General features: G+C 59.3%; 1 protein-coding gene across 1 annotated transcript in view; it reads right to left on the minus strand.

Moving 5' to 3' along the window:
- The window catches only part of LOC140480300 (tonsoku-like protein), a 101,367-nt gene that overhangs the window by 10,536 nt on the left and 67,303 nt on the right, over positions 1–23,528 (minus strand). Inside the window, exons 13-19 of the mRNA XM_072575004.1 lie at positions 22,523–22,612; positions 21,557–21,629; positions 17,212–17,375; positions 15,989–16,148; positions 12,946–13,961; positions 11,455–11,546; positions 11,184–11,362 (exon numbers count right to left, since the gene is read on the minus strand). Coding sequence (XP_072431105.1) covers positions 11,184–11,362; positions 11,455–11,546; positions 12,946–13,961; positions 15,989–16,148; positions 17,212–17,375; positions 21,557–21,629; positions 22,523–22,612 — 1,774 coding nt within the window. The remainder of the gene's footprint in view (positions 1–11,183; positions 11,363–11,454; positions 11,547–12,945; positions 13,962–15,988; positions 16,149–17,211; positions 17,376–21,556; positions 21,630–22,522; positions 22,613–23,528) is intronic.

Consider the following 23,528-nt stretch of genomic DNA (forward strand, 5'->3'; position numbering starts at 1 on the left):
TAGGGCCCAGTGTGGAAGGTGATGGGTCTGGGAGGTGTAGGGCCCAGTGTGGGAGGTGATGGGTCTGGAGGTGTAGGGCCCAGTGTGGGAGGTGATGGGTCTGAAGGTGTAGGGCCCAGTGTGGGAGGTGATGGGTCTGGAGGTGTAGGGCCCAGTGTGGGGGGGGGAGGGGGTGATGGGTCTGGAGGTGTAGGGCCCAGTGTGGGAGGTGATGGGTCTGGAGGTGTAGGGCCCAGTGTGGGAGGTGATGGGTCTGAGGTGTAGGGCCCAGTGTGGAGGTGATGGGTCTGGAGGTGTAGGGCCCAGTGTGTCGAAGGTGATGGGTCTGAGGTGTAGGGCCCAGTGTGGGAGGTGATGGGTCTGGAAGGTGTAGGGCCCAGTGGTGGGAGGTGATGGGTCTGGAGGAGTAGGGCCCAGTGTGGGAGGTGATGGGTCTGGAGGTGTAGGGCCCAGTGTGGGAAGGTGATGGGTCTGGAGGTGTAGGGCCCAGTGTGGGAGGGGTGATGGGTCTGGAGGTGTAGGGCCCAGTGTGGGAGGTGATGGGTCTGGAGGTGTAGGGCCAGTGTGGGAGGGGGTGATGGGGTCTGGAGGTTGTAGGGCCCAGTGTGTGGGAGGTGATGGGTCTGGAGGTGTAGGGCCCAGTGTGGGAGGTGATGGGTCTGGAGGTGTAGGGCCCAGTGTGGGGAGGTGATGGGTCTGGAGGTGTAGGGCCCAGTGTGGGTGGTGATGGGTCTGGAGGTGTAGGGCCCAGTGTGGGGGGAAGGTGATGGGTCTGGAGGTGTAGGGCCCCAGTGTGGGAGGGGTGATGGGTCTGGAGGTGTAGGGCCCAGTGTGGGAGGTGATGGGTCTGGAGGTGTAGGGCCCAGTGTGGGAGGGTGATGGGTCTGGAGGTGTAGGGCCCAGTGTGGGGAGGTGATGGGTCTGGAGGTGTAGGGCCCAGTGTGGGGGAGGTGATGGGTCTGGAGGTGTAGGGCCCAGTGTGGGGGGGGTGATGGGTCTGGAGGTGTAGGGCCCAGTGTGGGGGGGGGTGATGGGTCCTGGAGGTGTAGGGCCCAGTGTGGGGAGGTGATGGGTCTGGAGGTGTAGGGCCCAGTGTGGGAGGTGATGGGTCTGGAGGTGTAGGGCCCAGTGTGGGAGGTGATGGGTCTGGAGGTGTAGGGCCCAGTGTGGAGGTGATGGGTCTGGAGGTGTAGGGCCCAGTGTGGGGGGCGGTGATGGGTCTGGAGGTGTAGGGCCCAGTGTGGGGGGGGTTGGGTCAGGTGGGGATGGGTCTGGAGGTGTAGGGCCAGTGTGGGGGGGGGGGTGATGGGTCTGGAGGTGTAGGGCCCAGTGTGTGGGGGGGTGATGGGGCCTGGAGGTGTAGGGCCCAGTGTGGGAGGGTGATGGGTCTGGAGGTGTAGGGCCCAGTGGTGGGGGGGGGTGATGGGCCTGGAGGTGTAGGGCCCAGTGTGGGAGGTGATGGGTCTGGAGGTGGAGGGCCCAGTGTGGGGAGGTAATGGGTCTGGAGGTGTAGGGCCCAGTTGGGAGGGGTGATGGGTCTGGAGGTATAGGGCCCAGTGTGGGGGGGGTGATGGGTCTGGAGGTGTAGGGCCCCAGTGTGGGGGGGGTGATGGGTCTGGAGGTGTAGGGGCCCAGTGTGGGGGGGGGTGATGGGTCTGGAGGTGGAGGGCCCAGTGTGGCGGGGGGTGATGGGTCTGGAGGTGTAGGGCCCAGTGTGGGGGGGGTGATGGTCTGGAGGTGTAGGGCCCAGTGTGGGGGGGGGTGATGGGTCTGGAGGTGTAGGGCCCCAGTGTGGGGGGGGGGTGATGGGTCTGGAGGTGTAGGGCCCAGTGTGGGAGGTGATGGGTCTGGAGGTGTAGGGCCCAGTGTGGGAGGGGTGATGGGTCTGGAGGTGGAGGGCCCAGTGTGGGGGGGGTGATGGGTCTGGAGGTGGAGGGCCCAGTGTGGGGGGGGTGATGGGTCTGGAGTGTGTAGGGCCCAGTGTGGGGAGGTGATGGGTCCTGGAGGTGTAGGGCCCAGTGTGGGAGGGTGTTGGGTCTGGAGGTGTAGGGCCCTGTGTGGGGGGGGGTGATGGGTCTGGAGGTGTAGGGCCCAGTGTGGGAGGTGATGGGTCTGGAGGTGTAGGGGCCCAGTGTGGGGGGGGGTGATGGGTCTGGAGGTGTAGGCCCAGTGTGGGAGGTGTTGGGTCTGGAGGTGTAGGGCCCAGTGTGGGGGGGGTGATGGGTCTGGAGGTGTAGGGCCCAGTGTGGGGGGGGTGATGGGTCTGGAGGTGGAGGGCCCAGTGTGGGGGGGGGTGATGGGTCTGGAGGTGTAGGGCCCAGTGTGGGAGGAGGTGATGGGTCTGGAGGTGTAAGGCCCAGTGTGGGGGGAGGTGATGCGTCTGGAGGTGTAGGGCCCAGTGTGGGTGGGGTGATGGGTCTGGAGGTGTAGGGCCCAGTGTGGGGGGGGGGTGATGGGTCTGGAGGTGTAGGGCCCAGTGTGGGGGGGGCGATGTGTCTGGAGGTGTAGGGCCCAGTGTGGGGGGCGGATGGGTCTGGAGGTGTAAGGCCCAGTGTGGGGGCGATGGGTCTGGAGGTGTAAGGCCCAGTGTGGGGGGTGATGGGTCTGGAGGTGTAGGGCCCCAGTGTGGGGGGGGTGATGGGTCTGGAGGTGTAGGGCCCAGTGTGGGGGGGGGTGATGGGTCTGGAGGTGTAGGGCCAGTGTGGGGGGTGATGGGTCTGGAGGTGGAGGGCCCAGTGTGGGGGGGAGGTGATGGGTCTGGAGGTGTAGGCCCAGAGTGGGGGGGGGTGATGGGTCTGGAGGTGTAGGGCCCCAGTGTGGGGGGGGGTGATGGGTCTGGAGGTGGAGGGCCCAGTGTGGGGGGAGGTGATGGGTCTGGAGGTGTAAGGCCAGTGTGGGGGGGGGTGATGGGTCTGGAGGTGTAGGGCCCAGTGTGGGGTGGGGGGTGATGGGTCTGGAGGTGGAGGGCCCAGTGTGGGGGGGGGTGATGGGTCTGGAGGTGGAGTGCCCAGTGTGGGAGGTGTTGGGTCTGGAGGTGTAGGGCCCAGGTGTGGAAGGTTATGGGTCTGGAGGTGGAGGGCCCAGTGTGGGGGGGGTGATGGGTCTGGAGGTGTAAGGCCCAGTGTGGGAGGTGTTGGGTCTGGAGGTGTAGGGCCCAGTGTGGGGGGGGGTGATGGGTCTGGAGGTGTAGGGCCCAGTGTGGGAGGTGATGGGTCTGAAGGTGTAGGGCCCAGTGTGGGAGGTGATGGGTCTGGAGGTGTAGGGCCCAGTGTGGAAGGTGATGGGTCTGGAGGTGTAGGGCCCAGTGTGGGGGGGGTGATGGGTCTGAAGGTGGAGGGCCCAGTGTGGGAGGTGATGGGTCTGGAGGTGTAGGGCCCAGTGTGGGAGGTGATGGGTCTGGAGGTGTAGGGCCCAGTGTGGAAGGTGATGGGTCTGGAGGTGTAGGGCCCAGTGTGGGAGGTGTTGGGTCTGGAGGTGTAGGGCCCAGTGTGGGAGGTGATGGGTCTGGAGGTGTAGGGCCCAGTGTGGGAGGGGGGTGATGGGTCTGGAGGTGTAGGGCCCAGTCTGGGGGGTGATGGGTCTGGAGGTGTAGGGCCCAGTGTGGGAGGTGATGGGTCTGGAGGGTAGGGCCCCAGTGTGGGTGGTGTTGGGTCAGGAGGTGTAGGGCCCAGTGTGGGAGGAGGTGATGGGTCTGGAGGTGTAGGGCCCAGTGTGGGAGTGGGGTGATGGGTCTGGAGGTGTAGGGCCCAGTGTGGGAGGTGATGGGTCTGGAGGTGTAGGGCCCAGTGTGGGAGGTGATGGGTCTGGAGGTGTAGGGCCAGTGTGGAAGGTGATGGGTCTGGAGGTGTAGGGCCCAGTGTGGGAGGTGATGGGTCCTGGAGGTGTAGGGCCCAGTGTGGGAGGTGATGGGTCTGAAGGTGTAGGGGCCCAGTGTGGGAGGTGATGGGTCTGGAGGTGTAGGGCCCAGTGTGGGGGGCGGGTGTGATGGGTCTGGAGGTGTAGGGCCCAGTGTGGAAGGTGATGGGTCTGGAGTTGTAGGGCCCAGTGTGGGAGGTGATGGGTCTGGAGGTGTAGGGCCCAGTGTGGGAGGTGATGGGTCTGGAGGTGTAGGGCCCAGTGTGGAAGGTGATGGGTCTGGAGGTGTAGGGCCCAGTGTGGGAGGTGATGGGTCTGGAGGTGTAGGGCCCAGTGTGGGAGGTGATGGGTCTGGAGGTGTAGGGCCCAGTGTGGAAGGTGATGGGTCTGGAGGTGTAGGGGCCCAGTGTGGGAGGTGTTGGGTCTGGAGGTGTAGGGCCCAGTGTGGGAGGTGATGGGTCTGGAGGTGTAGGGCCCAGTGTGGGAGGGGGGTGATGGGTCTGGAGGTGTAGGGCCCAGTGTGTGAGGTGATGGGTCTGGAGGTGTAGGGCCCAGTGTGGGAGGTGATGGGTCTGGAGGTGTAGGGCCCAGTGTGGGTGGTGTTGGGTCAGGAGGTGTAGGGCCCAGTGTGGGAGGAGGTGATGGGTCTGGAGGTGTAGGGCCCAGTGTGGGAAGGGGGGTGATGGGTCTGGAGGTGTAGGGCCCAGTGTGGGAGGTGATGGGTCTGGAGGTGTAGGGCCCAGTGTGGGAGGGGGGTGATGGGTCTGGAGGTGTAGGGCCCAGTGTGGGAGGTGATGGGTCTGGAGGTGTAGGGCCCAGTGTGGGAGGGGGGTGATGGGTCCGGAGGTGTAGGGCCCAGTGTGGGAGGTGATGGGTCTGGAGGTGTAGGGCCCAGTGTGGGGGGGGTGATGGGTCTGGAGGTGTAGGGCCCAGTGTGGGAGGGGGGTGATGGGTCTGGAGGTGTAGGGGCCCAGTGTGGGGGGGGGCCATGGGTCTGGAGGTGTAGGGCCCCAGTGTGGAAGGTGATGGGTCTGGAGGTGTAGGGCCCAGTGTGGGGGGGGTGATGGGTCTGGAGGTATAGGGCCCAGTGTGGGGGAGGTGATGGGTCTGGAGGTGTAGGGCCCAGTGTGGGGGGGGTGATGGGTCTGGAGGTGGAGGGCCCAGTGTGGGGGGGGGTGATGGGTCTGGAGGTGTAGGGCCAGTGTGGGAGGAGGTGATGGGTCTGGAGGTGTAAGGCCCAGTGTGGGGGAGGTGATGGGTCTGGAGGTGTAGGGCCCAGTGTGGGGGAGGTGATGGGTCTGGAGGTGTAGGGCCCAGTGTGGGGGGGGGTGATGGGTCTGGAGGTGTAGGGGCCCAGTGTGGGGGGGGGCGATGGGTCTGGAGGTGTAGGGCCCAGTGTGGGGGGCGATGGGTCTGGAGGTGTAAGGCCCAGTGTGGGCGGCGATGGGTCTGGAGGTGTAAGGCCCAGTGTGGGGGGTGATGGGTCTGGAGGTGTAGCGCCCAGTGTGGGGGGGGGTGATGGGTCTGGAGGTGTAGGGCCCAGTGTGGGGGGGGGGTGATGGGTCTGGAGGTGTAGGGCCCAGTGTGGGGGGTGATGGGTCTGGAGGTGGAGGGCCCAGTGTGGGGGGAGTTGATGGGTCTGGAGGTGTAAGGCCCAGTGTGGGGGGGGTGATGGGTCTGGAGGTGTAGGGCCCAGTGTGGGGGGGGGGTGATGGGTCTGGAGGTGGAGGGCCCAGTGTGGGGGGAGGTGATGGGTCTGGAGGTGTAAGGCCCAGTGTGGGGGGGGGTGATGGGTCTGGAGGTGGAGGGCCCAGTGTGGGAGGTGTTGGGTCTGGAGGTGTAGGGCCCAGTGTGGAAGGTTATGGGTCTGGAGGTGGAGGGCCCAGTGTGGGGGGGGTGATGGTCTGGAGGTGTAAGGCCCAGTGTGGGAGGTGTTGGGTCTGGAGGTGTAGGGCCAGTGTGGGAGGTGATGGGTCTGAAGGTGTAGGGCCCAGTGTGGGAGGTGATGGGTCTGGAGGTGTAGGGCCCAGTGTGGGGGGGGTGATGGGTCTGGAGGTGTAGGGCCCAGTGTGGGAGGTGATGGGTCTGAAGGTGTAGGCCCAGTGTGGGAGGTGATGGGTCCTGGAGGTGTAGGGCCCAGTGTGGGGGGCGGTGATGGGTCTGGAGGTGTAGGGCCCAGTGTGGGGGGCGTGATGGGTCTGAAGGTGTAGGGCCCAGTGTGGGAGGTGATGGGTCTGGAGGTGTAGGGCCCAGTGTGGAAGGTGATGGGTCTGGAGGTGTAGGGCCCAGTGTGGGAGGTGTTGGGTCTGGAGGTGTAGGGCCCAGTGTGGGAGGTGATGGGTCTGGAGGTGTAGGGCCCAGTGTGGGAGGGGGGTGATGGGTCTGGAGGTGTAGGGCCCAGTGTGTGAGGTGATGGGTTCTGGAGGTGTAGGGCCCAGTGTGTGAGGTGATGGGTCTGGAGGTGTAGGGCCCAGTCTGGGGGGTGATTGGTCTGGAGGTGTAGGGCCCAGTGTGGGAGGTGATGGGTCTGGAGGTGTAGGGCCCAGTGTGGGTGGTGTTGGGTCAGGAGGTGTAGGGCCCAGTTGTGGGAGGTGATGGGTCTGGAGGTGTAGGCCCAGTGTGGGAGGGGGGTGATGGGTCTGGAGGTGTAGGGCCCAGTGTGTGAGGTGATGGGTCTGGAGGTGTAGGGCCCAGTGTGTGAGGTGATGGGTCTGGAGGTGTAGGGCCAGTGTGTGAGGTGATGGGTCTGGAGGTGTAGGGCCCAGTGTGGGAGGTGATGGGTCTGGAGGTGTAGGGCCCAGTGTGGGTGGTGTTGGGTCAGGAGGTGTAGGGCCCAGTGTGGGAGGGGGGTGATGGGTCTGGAGGTGTAGGGCCCAGTGTGGGAGGGGGTGATGGGTCTGGAGGTGTAGGGCCCAGTGTGGGGGGGGCGATGGGTCTGGAGGTGTAGGGCCCAGTGTGGGAGGGGGGTGATGGGTCTGGAGGTGTAGGGCCCAGTGTGGGAGTTGTGAGGGTCTGGAGGTGTAGGGCCCAGTGTGGGAGGGGGGTGATGGGTCTGGAGGTGTAGGGCCCAGTGTGGGAGGTGATGGGTCTGGAGGTGTAGGGCACAGTGTGGGTGGTGTTGGTCAGGAGGTGTAGGGGCCCAGTGTGGGAGGTGATGGGTCTGGAGGTGTAGGGCCCAGTGTGGGAGGTGATGGGTCTGGAGGTGTAGGGCCCAGTGTGGGAGGTGATGGGTCTGGAGGTGCAGGGCCCAGTGTGGGGGGCGGTGATGGGTCTGGAGGTGTAGGGCCCAGTGTGGGGGTAGGGTGATGGGTCTGGAGGTGTAGGGCCCAGTGTGGGGGGGGGTGATGGGTCTGGAGGTGTAGGGCCCAGTGTGTGGGGGGGTGATGGCCTGGAGGTGTAGGGCCCAGTGTGGGAGGTGATGGGTCTGGAGGTGTAGGGCCCAGTGTGGGAGGTGATGGGTCTGGAGGTTGTAGGGCCCAGTGTGGGAGGGGTGATGGGTCTGGAGGTATAGGGCCCAGTGTGGGGGGGAGGCGATGGGTCTGGAGGTGTCAGGCCCAGTGTGGGGGGGGTGATGGGTCTGGAGGTGGAGGGCCCAGTGTGGGGGGGGTGATGGGTCTGGAGGTGTAGGGCCCAGTGTGGGGGGGGTGATGGGTCTGAGGTGTAGGGCCCAGTGTGGGGGGGGTGATGGGTCTGGAGGTGTAGGGCCCAGTGTGGGGGGGGGTGATGGGTCTGGAGGTGGAGGGCCCAGTGTGGCGGGGGGTGATGGGTCGTGGAGGTGTAGGGCCCAGTGTGGGAGGTGATGGGTCTGGAGGTGTAGGGCCCAGTGTGGGAGGTGATGGGTCTGGAGGTGTAGGGCCCAGTGTGGGGGGGGGTGATGGGTCTGGAGGAGTAGGGCCCAGTGTGGGAGGTGATGGGTCCTGGAGGTGTAGGGCCCAGTGTGGGAGGTGTTGGGTCTGGAGGTGTAGGGCCCCTGTGTGGGGGGGGGTGATGGGTCTGGAGGTGTAGGGCCCAGTGTGGGAGGTGATGGGTCTGGAGGTGTAGGGCCCAGTGTGGGGGGGGGTGATGGGTCTGGAGGTGTAGGGCCCAGTGTGGGAGGTGTTGGGTCTGGAGGTGTAGGGCCCAGTGTGGGGGGGGGTGATGGGTCTGGAGGTGGTAGGGCCCAGTGTGGGGGGGGGTGATGGGTCTGGAGGTGGAGGGCCCAGTGTGGGGGGGGTGATGGGTCTGGAGGTGTAGGGCCCAGTGTGGGAGGAGGTGATGGGTCTGGAGGTGTAAGGCCCAGTGTGGCGGAGGTGATGGGTCTGGAGGTGTAGGGCCCAGTGTGGGGGAGGTGATGGGTCTGGAGGTGTAGGGCCCAGTGTGGGGGGGGTGATGGGTCTGGAGGTGTAGGGCCCAGTGTGGGGGGGGGCGATGGGTCTGGAGGTGTAGGGCCCAGTGTGGGGGGGCGATGGGTCTGGAGGTGTAAGGCCCAGTGTGGGGGGCGATGGGTCTGGAGGTGTAAGGCCCAGTGTGGGGGGTGATGGGTCTGGAGGTGTGAGGGCCCAGTGTGGGGGGGGTGATGGGTCTGGAGGTGTAGGGCCCAGTGTGGGGGGGGGGGTGATGGGTCTGGAGGTGTAGGGCCCAGTGTGGGGGGTGATGGGTCTGGAGGGTGGAGGGCCCAGTGTGGGGGGAGGTGATGGGTCTGGAGGTGTAAGGCCCAGTGTGGGGGGGGGGGTGATGGGTCTGGAGGTGTAGGGCCCAGTGTGGGGGGGGGTGATGGGTCTGGAGGTGGAGGGCCCAGTGTGGGGGGAGGTGATGGGTCTGGAGGTGTAAGGCCCAGTGTGGGGGGGGGTGATGGGTCTGGAGGTGTAGGGCCCAGTGTGGGGGGGGGGGTGATGGGTCTGGAGGTGGAGGGCCCAGTGTGGGGGGGGTGATGGGTCTGGAGGTGGAGTGCCCAGTGTGGGAGGTGTTGGGTCTGGAGGTGTAGGCCCAGTGTGTGGGGGGTGATGGGTCTGGAGGTGTAGGGCCCAGTGTGGGGGGGGGTGATGGGTCTGGAGGTGTAGGGCCCAGTGTGGGGGGGGGTGATGGGTCTGGAGGTGTAGGGCCCAGTGTGGGGGGTGATGGGTCTGGAGGTGTAGGGCCCAGTGTGGGGGGGGTGTTGGGTCTGGAGGTGTAGGGCCCAGTGTGGAAGGTGATGGGTCTGGAGGTGGAGGGCCCAGTGTGTGGGGGGGTGATGGGTCTGGAGGTGTAGGGCCCAGTGTGGGGGGGGTGATGGGTCTGGAGGTGTAGGGCCCAGTGTGGGGGGCGTGATGGCCTGGAGGTGTAGGGCCCAGTGTGGGGGGTGATGGGTCTGGAGGTGTAGGGCCCAGTGTGGGGGGGGTGATGGGTCTGGAGGTGTAGGGCCCAGTGTGGGGGGGGTGATGGGTCTGGAGGTGGAGGCCCAGTGTGGGGGGGGTGATGGGTCTGGAGGTGTAAGGCCCAGTGTGGGGGGGGTGATGGCTCTGGAGGTGTAAGGCCCAGTGTGGGGGGGTGATGGGTCTGGAGGTGTAGGGCCCAGTGTGGGGGGGGTGATGGGTCTGGAGGTGTAGGGCCCAGTGTGGGGGGGTTGATGGGTCTGGAGGTGGAGGGCCCAGTGTGGGGGGGTTGATGGGTCTGGAGGTGTAGGGCCCAGTGTGGGGGGGGTGATGGGTGTGGAGGTGTAGGGCCCATTGTGGGGGGGTTGATGGGTCTGGAGGTGGAGGGCCCAGTGTGGGGGGGGGGGGGGTGATGGGTCTGGAGGTGTAGGGCCCAGTGTGGGGGGGGTGATGGGTCTGGAGGTGTAAGGCCCAGTGTCGGGGGGGGGTGATGGGTCTGGAGGTGTAGGGCCCAGTGTGGGGGGGGTGATGGGTCTGGAGGTGTAGGGCCCATTGTGGGGGGGTTGATGGGTCTGGAGGTGGAGGGCCCAGTGTGGGGGGGGGGGGGGTGATGGGTCTGGAGGTGTAGGGCCCAGTGTGGGGGGGGTGATGGGTCTGGAGGTGTAAGGCCCAGTGTCGGGGGGGGGTGATGGGTCTGGAGGTGTAGGGCCCAGTGTGGGGGGGGTGATGGGTCTGGAGGTGTAAGGCCCAGTGTCGGGGGGGGTGATGGGTCTGGAGGTGTAGGGCCCAGTGTGGAAGGTGATGGGTCTGAAGGTGTAGGGCCCAGTGTGGGAGGTGATGGGTCTGGAGGTGTAGGGCCCAGTGTGGGGGGGGGTGATGGGTCTGGAGGTGGAGGGCCCAGTGTGGGGGGGGGTGATGGGTCTGGAGGTGTAGGGCCCAGTGTGGGGGGGGGTGATGGGTCTGGAGGTGGAGGGCCCAGTGTGGGGGGGGGTGATGGGTCTGGAGGTGGAGGGCCCAGTGTGGGGGGGGGTGATGGGTCTGGAGGTGTAGGGCCCAGTGTGGGGGGGGTGATGGGTCTGGAGGTGGAGGGCCCTGTGTGGTGGGGGGTGATGGGTCTGGAGGTGTAGGGCCCAGTGTGGGGGGTGTTGGGTCTGGAGGTCGAGGGCCCAGTGTGGGAGGTGTTGGGTCTGGAGGTGGAGGGCCCAGTGTGGGGGGGTGTGATGGGTCTGGAGGTGTAGGGCCCAGTGTGGGGGGTGTTGGGTCTGGAGGTGGAGGGCCCAGTGTGGGAGGTGTTGGGTCTGGAGGTGGAGGGCCCAGTGTGGGGGGGGGTGATGGGTCTGAAGGTGGAGGGCCCAGTGTGGGGGGGGGGGGATGGGTCTGGAGGTGTAGGGCCCAGTGTGGGGGGGGGGGGATGGGTCTGGAGGTGTAGTGCCCAGTGTGTGGGGGGGTGATGGGTCTGGAGGTGTAGGGCCCAGTGTGTGGGGGGGTGATGGGTCTGGAGGTGGAGGGCCCAGTGTGGGGGGGGGGGGATGGGTCTGGAGGTGTAGTGCCCAGTGTGTGGGGGGGTGATGGGTCTGGAGGTGTAGGGCCCAGTGTGGGGGGGGGGGGATGGGTCTGGAGGTGTAGTGCCCAGTGTGTGGGGGGGTGATGGGTCTGGAGGTGGAGGGCCCAGTGTGGGGGGGGTGATGGGTCCTGTAGGAACCTTCACGGTCACCTCAGCCAGTGTGGGATTTGAACCCAACGCTGTTTGGTATCACTCTGCCTCACAAACCAGCTGACCTGTGTCTAGCTCGATTAGCTCAGTTGGCTGGACAGCTGGTTCATGATACCGTGTGGGTTCAATCTCTACACTGGCTGAGGTAAACATGAAGGACTCTCCTTCTCGACGTCTCCCCTTGTCTGAGGCACGGTGACCCTCAGGTGAAACCATCCCTGGTTTTGTCTCTCTCTTGAGTGAGCAGCCCGTGGTTGGCTGGGACGGTGCTGACTTTGCCTGACCCCTGGTTGTTGTCACACTCACCACCTCATTGTCACGGAGAAGGTGGACAATTGGTTCATGTGGAGAGAGCAGCGCCCCATCGAGGGTTAGAGAGAGTTGCGGTCTCAGACCACACTCAATGTCGTATTTCCTCCCGGCTTCTCCAGCCAGCCAAGAGATGGTGTAGGTGTCCAACTCACTGAAATGGGAAACACAGAGCTGTGTAACTGTGCGGTTTCCTGTGCAGTGTGGGGTCAGCCCGAAGCCCCCAGTATATGGTCAAACTCCTACCTGGGAGGGATCCCAATGACAAAGCATTCCTTCTTCACTTTCACCTTCACACGGAACGATGGGTTGGGTCGTGGGGTAGATGGTCCACTGGGCTGTGAACACAAAGGGCAAAGGTTAGGAAGCCATTACAGCTCAGGGGCAGGCAAGCTCCTGCTGTCTCTATGTAGAGAGATCTCACCAGTCACCCCACCACCCCTCACCCCACTCCCTCTTCATCTGTCCAAATTTTATTCCAAATTGTTCATTGTCACTGCCCCCCCCCCCCCCCCCCCCCCCCCCCCCTCAGCCTCCTCGGGGGGCAGTGAGTTTGAGCTCACAGTGTCATAAAACTCTCCCTCACACTCCTTTGCATCTTGCTGAGACAGAGATTTTTTTAAGGTCAGGAAGGGAATTGAGAGTGATGGGGAAAGAGGCGAGTGGAGTGGAGGATGATCTGGTCAGCCATGAGCTCACTGAAGGGCAGAGCAGGGGCTCAATGGGCTGAATGGCCTACTGCTGATCCTACACCTTATAGTCTGTCACCCTGCGCATTGTTCCTTTGCCGATAACAATCCAACTCCCTCTTGACTGCCTCGGTTGAATCTGCCTTCAACAAACTAAGACAGGGTTCAAGGAAGGGACAAGAGTGGTGGAGGGAATTCCAGAACTCGGGATTGGCAGCTGAAGGCACAGCCTCCAATGGTGAAGTGACAGTGAGTGATGAGGAGGTCAGAGACTGACCCCACACCCAACACCATCCCCTCCCCCCCCCCCTCCCCACCAAGACTCTGGGGAGGCCTTGGCCTAGTAGCATCGTTGCTGGGCTGTTAATTCACAGAGGAGACAGTGAGGCCTGCAGATGCTGGGGATCAGAGTCGAGAGAGTGTTGCTGGAAAAGCGCAGCAGGTCAGGCAGCATCCGAGGAGCAGGAGAGTCGACGTTTTGGGCATAAGCCCTTCATCGGGAATGAGGCTGGGAGTCTCGGGGGTAGAGAGATAAATGGGAGGGGCATATTAACCCACAGAACATGAGGGTGATGGGGAAAGAGGCAAGTAGAGTGGAGGATGGTCTGGTCAGCCATGTTCTGGGGATCTGGGTTCGAATCCAGCAGCGGTGGATGGTGGACTTTAAATTCAATAGAAATCTGGAATTAAGAGTCTAATGATGACCCTGTCAGAACAACCCCATCTGGGTCATGAATGTCCTTCAGGGAAGGAAACGGCCATCCTCACCTGGTCTGGTCTACACGTGACTCCAGACCCACAGCAGTGCCCTCTGGGTAATTATGGATGGACTATAAGGGCTGACGCTCACAATCCCATGAGTGAATAAACACGAGGTTGTGAGGCTGACAGAGAGTAATGAGATGGAGGTGAGGCCACAAAGATATTTCAAAACACAGACAAGGATTTTAAAATCAGGATCAAAACATCTGACAAAAGATAAGGCAGACTTTGTGCCTCTGTGGCCTTGAGATCAGTCAGAAATATTGCAGGGGGCACAGGTTCCTACCTGTGAGGTGGACGGACGTGATACTCGGAAGCTGCTGGGGATCCTGGCCATTGTATCCTTCCCAGGGTGTGACAGGGATGAGGGTGTGGGAGCGTGTGCTGTCTTGGCACTGTAACGGTGAGCATTATCCTGCCCAGGTCGGAGTGAGCTGTTCTGGGACCCTCCCACCACCGGGACGGTCACTGCTTGTGCCGGCTGGCTCAGAGCCTGTGTTCTTGAGCTTCGGTCAACCTCCAGCCAATCATCGTCTGAGCAGTTACTGTCCAGCCAATCACTGCCCACAGCTGGTGGCTGTCCCCCATTGGCAGCTGTGTTGGTGACCACAGGTGACTGTGATTGGTCAACCAGCAGGTTCGGTGTTGAACTCTCTGAAGGTTGGACGTGTTTGGATGTAGATTCCTCCAAACCCACTGAGGATTGGACACGGTTGGGCGAAGATTTCTCTGACCCCTTTCTGGATTGGACACTTTTGGATGAAGATTTCTTTGACCCCATTCTGGATTGGACACTTTTGGATAAGGGCTTCCTTGACCTCTTTCTGGATTGGGTGGTTTTGATCGAAGATTTCTTTGTATTTGCTGAAGATTGGGTGGTTTTGGATGAAGTTGTGGTACTCATGAAGGATTGGGTGAAGTATGTATGGTCACTGGCTGAACTCTGACCCTCATGAATATGTTGCTTCTTAAATGGTATGAGAGAGGGCATGAAGTCATTACTTTCATCAGATATAAATGAATTGGATGTAGATGAGAAGAGGCTAGCTGTTGTTGCTTTGTGTCCAACAGAGGATTGGATCTTCCTGTTCTGCAAGGACTTGTGACTGCGCTGGGTTGTTGGTGTGGGGGAAGGCTGAGGTAACTTTGCCCCAGTGCTATGACCTCCATCTTGCTCCTGCAGACAGGAAGTCATCGTGCTATCAGGGGACGGCGAGCAGGAAGACAGCTGTGAGTATTCACTGACAAATACATCGCTGTGGGAATGCTGGCGACGCTGAGAGAATGGTTTCAATTCTGGTCCTGGAACAGAAAACACAAATTCAGCAAAATCAACGTAGACAGGAAGTGGGCATGAGGCTGAGGAGGAAGTGAATAATCAAACAGGAAATCAGCTCTATAAGCAGGGCAAGCAAACCATAAAGAACAGGATAACAGTAACAAGGCAGGGGTGAAAACCTGCCCCAGTTAGAAACCCTACAGTGTGGAAACGGGGCATTCCGCCCAACAAGTCCAAACCAACCCTCCAAAGAGCATCCCATCCAGACCCAGCCCCTACCCCATGCCTACTCCACCCTGACCTGCACATCTTTGGACTCTGGGAGGAAACCGGAACACCCGGAGAAAATCCACGCAGACACAGGGTGAATGTGCAAACTCCACACAGTCAGTCACCCGAGGTTAGAATCGGATCTGGGTCCCTGGGGCTGTGAGGCAGCCATGCGAACCACTGAGCCACCGTGTCACCCTGAATGCCCCCTCCAACCTTAGATAAAAGGTATTACTTTCAAACAGTACCCCAGATTTCAGTCATGGAATCAGAAACAAAAGCTTTTGTCTAGAATAATGCACTTCATTCCATCTCAGAGATGAAGGACCTGTGTCTCCACCCAGGAACCCGAACAGATATTCCAGATGGAAAACTCCCAATCAGTTACCGAGGCAGCGCAGCACTGTCGGAGAGTCAGTGCTGAGGGAGTCCCGCACTGTCGGAGAGTCAGTGCTGAGGGAGTCCCGCACTGTCGGAGAGTCAGTGCTGAGGGAGTCCCGCACTGTCGGAGAGTCAGTGCTGAGGGAGTCCCGCACTGTCGGAGGGTCAGTGCTGAGGGAGTCCCGCACTGTCGGAGAGTCAGTGCTGAGGGAGTGGGCACTGTCAGGGGGTCAGTGCTGAGGGAGTGGGCACTGTCGGAGGGTCAGTGCTGAGGGAGTGGGCACTGTCGGAGGGTCAGTGCTGAGGGAGTGGGCACTGTCGGAGGGTCAGTGCTGAGGGAGTGGGCACTGTCGGAGGGTCAGTGCTGAGGGAGTGGGCACTGTCGGAGGGTCAGTGCTGAGGGAGTGCCGCACTGTCAGAGGGTCAGTGCTGAGGGAGTGGGCACTGTCGGAGGGTCAGTGCTGAGGGAGTGCCGCACTGTCGGAGGGTCAGTGCTGAGGGAGTGGGCACTGTCGGAGGGTCAGTGCTGAGGGAGTGGGCACTGTCGGAGGGTCAGTGCTGAGGGAGTGGGCACTGTCGGAGGGTCAGTGCTGAGGGAGTGGGCACTGTCGGAGGGTCAGTGCTGAGGGAGTGGGCACTGTCGGAGGGTCAGTGCTGAGGGAGTGCCGCACTGTCAGAGGGTCAGTGCTGAGGGAGTGGGCACTGTCGGAGGGTCAGTGCTGAGGGAGTGGGCACTGTCGGAGGGTCAGTGCTGAGGGAGTGGGCACTGTCGGGGGGTCAGTGCTGAGGGAGTGGGCACTGTCGGAGGGTCAGTGCTGGGGGAGTGGGCACTGTCGGGGGGTCAGTGCTGAGGGAGTGGGCACTGTCGGGGGGTCAGTGCTGAGGGAGTGGGCACTGTCGGGGGGTCAGTGCTGAGGGAGTGGGCACTGTCGGAGGGTCAGTGCTGAGGGAATGGGCACTGTCGGAGGGTCAGTGCTGAGGGAGTGGGCACTGTCGGGGGGTCAGTGCTGAGGGAGTGGGCCCTGTCGGGGGGTCAGTGCTGAGGGAGTGGGCCCTGTCGGGGGGTCAGTGCTGAGGGAGTGGGCACTGTCGGGGGGTCAGTGCTGAGGGAGTGGGCACTGTCGGGGGGTCAGTGCTGAGGGAGTGCTGGGATGGGAGGTCTCGTCACCATCCTGACTTGGAAATATCTCACCGTTCCTTCACTGTCACTGGGTCAGAATCCTGGAATTCCCTCCTTAATGTCAATGTGGGTCAACCCACAGCAGGTGCACTCCAATGGTTCAAGAAGGCAGCTCACCCCCACCTTCTCAAGGGGCAACTAGGGACGGGTAATAAAGGTTGGCCCAGCCAGTGACACCCACATCCCAGAAATTGCGTTTTTAAAAGCTATTTTACGAACCGATGGCTGTCTGAGTTGCTGTGTCAAGGTGAGGGTGGTGTTGAGGTGTTCCTGTCTCCAGAATGTGGGAGACTGACTCCCATTGAAGTCTGCTCTCTGGGCTGGGCTCCTGCTTAATGCTGCGACTCCATTGGTTAAAGCAGTCAGCTGGTGATCGACCCTGTCAGATCAATACATTCGACAATAAGTCCCACATGCAACTGAGAAACGGTGTTTCGGTCAATCCATATATGAACTGGTGCCTACGATGTAGATATACCATCAAACACTCCCAGGACAGGAACGGCACGGGGTTAGATACAGAGTAAAGCTCCCTCTACACTGTTCTCCCAGGACAGGAACGGCACCGGGTTAGATACAGAGTAAAGCTCCCTCTACACTGTCCCCCCATCAAACACTCCCAGGACAGGGACAGCACGGGGTTAGATACAGAGTAAAGCTCCCTCTACACTGTCCCCCCATCAAACTCTCCCAGCACAGGAACGGCACGGGGTTAGATACAGAGTAAAGCTCCCTCTACACTGTCCCCCCATCAAACACTCCCAGGACAGGGACAGCACGGGGTTAGATACAGAGTAAAGCTCCCTCTACACTGTCCCCCCATCAAACTCTCCCAGGACAGGAACAGCACGGGGTTAGATACAGAGTAAAGCTCCCTCTACACTGTCCCCCCATCAAACTCTCCCAGGACAGGAACAGCACGGGGTTAGATACAGAGTAAAGCTCCCTCTACACTGTCCCCCCATCAAACACTCCCAGGACAGGGACAGCACGGGGTTAGATACAGAGTAAAGCTCCCTCTACACTGTCCCCCCATCAAACCCTCCCAGGACAGGGACAGCACGGGGTTAGATACAGAGTAAAGCTTCCTCTACACTGTCCCCATCAAACACTACCAGGACAGGGACAGCACGGGGTTAGATACAGAGTAAAGCTACCTCTACACTGTCCCCATCAAACACTCCAGGACAGGGACAGCACGGGGTTAGATACAGAGTAAAGCTCCCTCTACACTGTCCCCCCATCAAACCCTCCCAGGACAGGGACAGCACGGGGTTAGATACAGAGTAAAGCTTCCTCTACACTGTCCCCATCAAACACTACCAGGACAGGGACAGCACAGGGTTAGATACAGAGTAAAGCTGCCTCTACACTGTCCCCCGATCAAACACTCCCAGGACAGGGACAGCACGGGTTAGGTGAAGTTTGCTGATTTGACTTACACTGAAATCTTGTACAGTCAGGTTTGCTCCTCTGTCAATGAGCAGCTCAGCTATCTCCAGATGTCCAGCCTGTAATGCATCATGGAGGGTAGTGACACCCCCACACAGCTTGTCATCCACCGAGTTCACGGGGGCACCAGAATCCAACAGCATCTGCACGATCTCTACAAACACAGGCAGCAGTCAGAGCTCTGCAGTTATGCTGTCAATACCAGGACTCAGCTGCTACTGTAATATCCAACTCAGGAAGCAGACATTGCCCGCAGTTCCTCGGCCTGAGTCCCATTGCTCGTTTGTACACTTCGTCCTGTCTCACAGTGGGATGGCAACTACCACAAAGTCACTCCAAAACAACAGAGAGGCTGCTCCTGCATCCCAGGTGAAGTTAGAGGACAGACAGAGAGAGATAGAAGCAGGGTCCATGCAAAGAAGGGCTGGACAGCTATCCTGCTGAGAAGGGTCTATCCTTCTCTGGTTGTGTGTAGTTGGGGCTAACTGAGTGGTTCCAGGCATTCAGATAATCGATGCAGTCAGTCTTCGGGATGCAGTTCTCTGGGTCAGTACACGAGCTCAGGGTTTGGCAGAAACCATGTCCCATCACTGGCTCAGTGCAGCACAGAGTGGGGTGGTTGAAATCCCCGAATTGGGGTTGCTCAGTGCAGCCGAGCAGGTCAGGAATCACACGACACCAGGTTATAGTCCCAACAGGGTTTATGTGAGATCGGGAACTGCCTCTCCGTCAGGTGAGGTGTGGACCTGACCAAGGGGCAGTGCTCCGAAACCTCGTGATTTCAAATCAACCCCGTTGGATGATAAAAACCAAGAGAGCCGTGAATCAGAAACACAAACTGAGATTGCTGGAAAAACTCAGCAAGTCTGACAGCATCGGCAGAGGGAAATGGGATGTTTTGGGTCTGGTGACCCTTCCTCAGAACTGATGGGAGCCAGAAAATATCAGTTTATATAGAGAAGATAGGGTGGGGGGAGGGGGGAAAGGAGTAACCAATAGGGAAGGCTCGAGCCTAAAGAGAGTGAAGAATAGGTGGACAGATAACGGAGTGGGATATGAACTGGCTGGGAGGGTGAATAACTATTAATGGAGACTGTTAGTGACTAACAATAGGTTGTGTGTAATGACAGACGCTGTGATAATAAGGCCTGGTGTGTGGGATTGGGGCTAGGTCCTGGAGGAGTTCAGGACCTAAAGTTATTGAATTTGATATTGAGTCCAGAGAGCTGCAGGGTCCCCGAGTGGATAACGAGGTGGTGTCCTTTGAGTTTGGACTGAGATTCAATGGAGCACTGCAGCAAGTCGGAGACAGAGATATTGGCCAGGGAACAGGGTGGGGTGCTGAAGTAGCATCACCATAGCCACGGAGAGAGGGAGAGTGAAAGGAGCAGTTACCGAGGGAAGATACACAGTTGGGGAAAAGGAAATTATGATGCTATCAGACAGGAGTTGGGAAGTACAGATTGGGAGCAATTGTTCCACAGAAAGGGCACAACAGACACATGGAGACTGTTTAAGGAGCAGTTGTTGCGAGTGATGCACAAATTTGTTCCTCTGAGACAGGTAAGGAGGGGTAAGATTAAGGAACCTTGGATGACAAGAACAGAGGAGCTTCTCGTCAAAAGGAAGAAGGCAGCTTACATAAGGTGGAGGAAGCAAGGAACTAGCACAGCTTTAGAGGATGACAGGCTTGTTAGAAAGGAGCTCAGAAATGGATTGAGGAGAGCCAGGAGGGAGCACAAAAAAGACTTGGCAAGAAGGATTAGGGAAAACCCAAAGGCATTTTACTCATACGTGAGGAATAAGAGAATGTTCAGGGAGAAGGTAGGGCTGATCAAGGATAGTGTAGGGAACTTGTCTGAGCAGATAAGGGAAGCCCTAAATGAGGTTTTTTGCTTCAGTTTTCTCGAAGGAAAGGGACCTTGTTGTGAAAGAGAACTTTGAGGAGCTGGGATACAGGTTTGAACAGATCAAGATTGATGAAGGTGATCTGCTGGAATTTTGGAAAACATTAAGATTGATAAGTCCCCAGGGCCAGACCAGATTTATCCCAGGCTGCTCCGGGAAGCGAGAAAGGAGGTTGCTAAGCTGCTGGCGAAGATCTTTGTCTCCTCCCTCTCCACGGGAGTCGTACCAGAGGATTGGAAGGAGGCAAATGTTGTTCCTCTTTTCAAGAAGGGTAATAGGAAAATCCCTGGCAATTACAGACCAGTCAGTCTTATGTCTGTGTCAGCAAAGTTTTGGAAAGAATTCTGAGGGATAGGATTTATGACTATTTGGTAAAGCACAGTGTGATTAAAGGCAGTCAGCATGGCTTTGTGAAGGGACAGGTCATGCCTCACAAATCTTATTGAGTTCTTTGAGGAGGTAACAAGACAGGTCAACGATGGTAGAGCAGTGGATGTGGTGTATATGGACTTCAGCAAGGCATTTGATAAGGTTCACCATGGTAGGCTCATTCATAAAGTCAGGAGGTATGGGATACAGGGAGATTTGGCTATGTGAATTCAGAATTGGCTGGCTGACAGGAGGCAGAGAGTGGTTGTAGATGGAAAGTATTCTGCCTGGAGGTCAGTGTTGAGTAGGGTCCTGCAGGGCTCTGTTCTTGGGCCTCTGCTCTTTGTAGTTTTTATAAATGACTTGGATGAGGAGGTTGAGGGGTGGGTTAGTAAATTTGCCGATGTCACAAAGGTTGGAGGTGCCATTGATAGTATCGAGGGCTATTGCAGGCTGCAGTGCGACATAGACAGGATACAGAGCTGGGCTGAGAAATGGCAGATGGAGTTCAACCTGGATAAATGTGAAATGATGCATTTTGGAAGGTCAAACACGAATGCTGAATATAGGATTAAAGACAGGATTCTTGGCAGTGTGGAGGAACAGAGGGATCTGGGTGTGCAAGTACATAGATCCCTCAAAGTTGCCACCCAAGTGGATAGGGTTGTTCAGAAAGCATATGGTGTTTTGGCTTTCATTAACAGGGGGATTGAGTTTAAGAGCCACGAGGTTTTGCTGCAGCTCTACAAGTCCCTGGTGAGACCACACTTGGAATATTGTGTCCCGTTCTGGTCACCCTACTATAGGAAAGATACAGAGGCTTTGGAGAGGGTGCAACAAAGGTTTACCAGGATGCTGCCTGGACTGGAGGGCTTGTCTTATAAAGAAAGGTTGAATAAGCTCAGACTTTTCTCTCTGGAGAGAAGGAGGAAGAGAGGAGACCTGATCGAGGTAGACAAGGTAATGAGAGGAATAGATAGAGTCAATAGCCAGAGACTTTTCCCCAGGGCAGGATTGACTGGTACGAGGGGTCACAGTTTGAAGATATTAGGAGGAAGGTATAAAGGAGACATTAGAGGTAGGTTCTTTACACAGAGAGTTGTGAATGCATGGAATGTGTTGCCAGCGGTGGTGGTGGAAGTTGAGTCATTGGGGACATTTAAGCGACTGCTGGACATCCACATGGAGAGCAGTGAGTTGAGGGGGACGGAGGTTAGGTTATTTTATTCTAGATTAGGATTAAACCTCGGCACAACATCGTGGGCCAAAGGGCCTGTTCTGTGCTGTACGTTTCAATGTTCTATGTCTTTTTTGCCTGTAGAATGTAGATGATCTACAAAGAGGTCACCAGCCTAAGTTTCATTCCCCCAGTGTAGGGGAGAGCACACGGTGGGCAGTGAATGCTGTCCACCAGACTGTGGGAACATCGAACGTTACAGCACAGTACAGGCCCTTCAGCCCTCCATGTTGTGCCAATCTGTGAAACCGATCTGAAGCCCAACCAAACTACACTATTCCATTATCATCCATATGGGGAAGTGCAGGGAAAGGTGTGTTCGGGCCCTTGGATACTGAGCAGGGAGGAGGGAGAACGACAGCTGTTACACCTTTGGCGGTGAGAGGGGAAGGTGCCGTGGGGCTGCGGGGGAGGGGGTGGGAGTGAAGGAAGAGTGGATCAGGGTGTTCCAGAAGGAATGGTCCCTGTGGAAGGCAGACGAGGGAGCAGAGGGGGATATGTGCCCAGTGGGGGTGGAAATGGTGGCTGATGACTGTCTGGATGTGGGATGGTAGGTAAGGACAAGGGGAACCCTATCGCTGCTGCGGGAGGGAAAAGGGGACGGGGGTGCGAGGGCTGAACCGGCTCAGAGCCCTGTCCACCACAGGGCTGGAAAATCCTGGCCTGAGGCCATTTCGGAGGCCTCCTTGTCCAAGTTGGCACCATCCGGGAGAACATGGCAGAACAGAGATGGAGGAACAGGCAGAATGGAATGGAGTGTGTGAAGCTGTGCATCGTGCTCACTATGTGAGTGTGTCCGACAGGAGACAGAAGCATCTTACCAACGTGCCCATTGTTACATGCTTCATGCAGAGGGGTCCAGCCTGCATTGTCCCGGACAGTCAGTGGGTGACCCTGTACAGAATGATTCAGCTCATGGTCAGTCAGTGTCTATCATTGTCAGCCCGAGCCCTTCGCCCAGGCTGAGGAGGTCAGGCACATCGGGAAATCCCACTGCAATGTTTACACAGCATCTTAACTAACCACCTGACAGGCAGGATAGTGCGGCACTCCCTCAGCACTGACCCTCCGACAGTGCGGCACTCCCTCAGCACTGACCCTCCGACAGTGCGGCACCCCCTCAGCACTGACCCTCCGACAGTGCGGCACCCCCTCAGCACTGACCCTCCGACAGTGCGGCACTCCCTCAGCACTGACCCTCCGACAGTGCGGCACTCCCTCAGCACTGACCCTCCGACAGTGCGGCACTCCCTCAGCACTGACCCTCCGACAGTGCGGCACTCCCTCAGCACTGACCCTCCGACAGTGCGGCACTCCCTCAGCACTGACCCTCCGACAGTGCCCACTCCCCCAGCACTGACCCTCCGACAGTGCCCACTCCCTCAGCACTGACCCTCCGACAGTGCGGCACCCCCTCAGCACTGACCCTCCGACAGTGCGGCACCCCCTCAGCACTGACCCTCCGACAGTGCGGCACCCCCTCAGCTCTGACCCTCTGACAGTGCGGCACTCCCTCAGCACTGACCCTCCGACAGTGCAGCACTCCCTCAGCACTGAACCTCCGACAGTGCGGCACTCCCTCAGCACTGACCCTCTGACAGTGCGGCATTCCCTCTGCCCTCACCCTCCGACAGTGCCCACTCCCTCAGCACTGACCGTCCCATAGCGGGGTGCTCTGTGAGATTGGTGCTGTGGGTATTTAGAATCTTCCATGAGCCATTAGTTGCTGTGGTTCCAGGGGAAGGAATGGGCTGTGGTCACTCAACCTGTGATAGTTCCTGTCTTACCATCGCAATGAGGGAGTGGGCCTGTTGCCAGCTCCCTGTGATACACGCTCTGTGCAGCGGACTCTCCCCCTTCAGGTTACGTTTCCATTTCTGAAGAGAGAGAGAGAGATGGGAGCTGGATTAGTCTCACCGAACCTGTGAGAACTGGTGCAGGAGTGGGCCCAAGGTAGGGGTGCCTTGGGAAATGGGTGGAGAGAGTGAGCTTTGGGGACCAGCACGGGGACAACAACAGGAGGTAGGTGGAGGGGAAAGGCATGGAGTGGGACAGATGAAGCGAAGGGAGTAGCGGAGAGAAGGGGTGAGGGCAAAGTGGGTGAGTGTTGGAGCGGGGAGATAATCCGGATTGGGGGAGCGGAGAGGCAACAGATTTTGAGCTCTCTCGTGCTCTCTCCATCCATTCCCTACACATCATGCTCTCTCTCTCTGCCCAAATCTCCTCTCTCCCTCTGCATCACTCACTCTCTCACTCAGCCTCGCTCTCTCTGCATCGCTCTCTCTCTCTCTCCCCCCTCTGCATTGCTCTCCAACTCTCTCTCCCTCTGTGTTGCTCTCCATTTCTGTGTCACTCTCTTGCTCTCTCTCTGTGTCACTCTCTTTCTTTCCCTCTGCATTGCTCTCCATCTTACTCACCCTCTGTGTCACTCTCTCTCTCTCTCTGCGTCACTCTCCATCTCTCTCAACATCTGTGTCGCTCTCCATCTCTCTGCGTTGCTCTCTCTCTCTCGCTTCTGCATCGCTCACTCTCTCTCTCTCTATGTCACTCTCTCTCTTTCCCTTTGCTTTGCACTCCATCTCTCTGCGTCGCTCTCCATCTCTCTCACCCCGTGTTGCTCTCTCTCTCTGCATCACTCTCTCTCTCTCTGTGTTGCTCTCCATCTCTCTGCATCACTCTCAATCTCTCTCATGCTCTGTGTCGTGCTCTCTCTCTCTCTCTGCGTCACTCTCTCTCTCTCTGCATCGCTCTCTCTCTCTGCGTTGCTCTCTCTCTGCATCGCTCCTTCTCACT

The sequence above is a fragment of the Chiloscyllium punctatum genome, chromosome 8, assembly GCF_047496795.1.
Source record: "Chiloscyllium punctatum isolate Juve2018m chromosome 8, sChiPun1.3, whole genome shotgun sequence".
Classification (NCBI taxonomy): domain Eukaryota; kingdom Metazoa; phylum Chordata; class Chondrichthyes; order Orectolobiformes; family Hemiscylliidae; genus Chiloscyllium; species Chiloscyllium punctatum.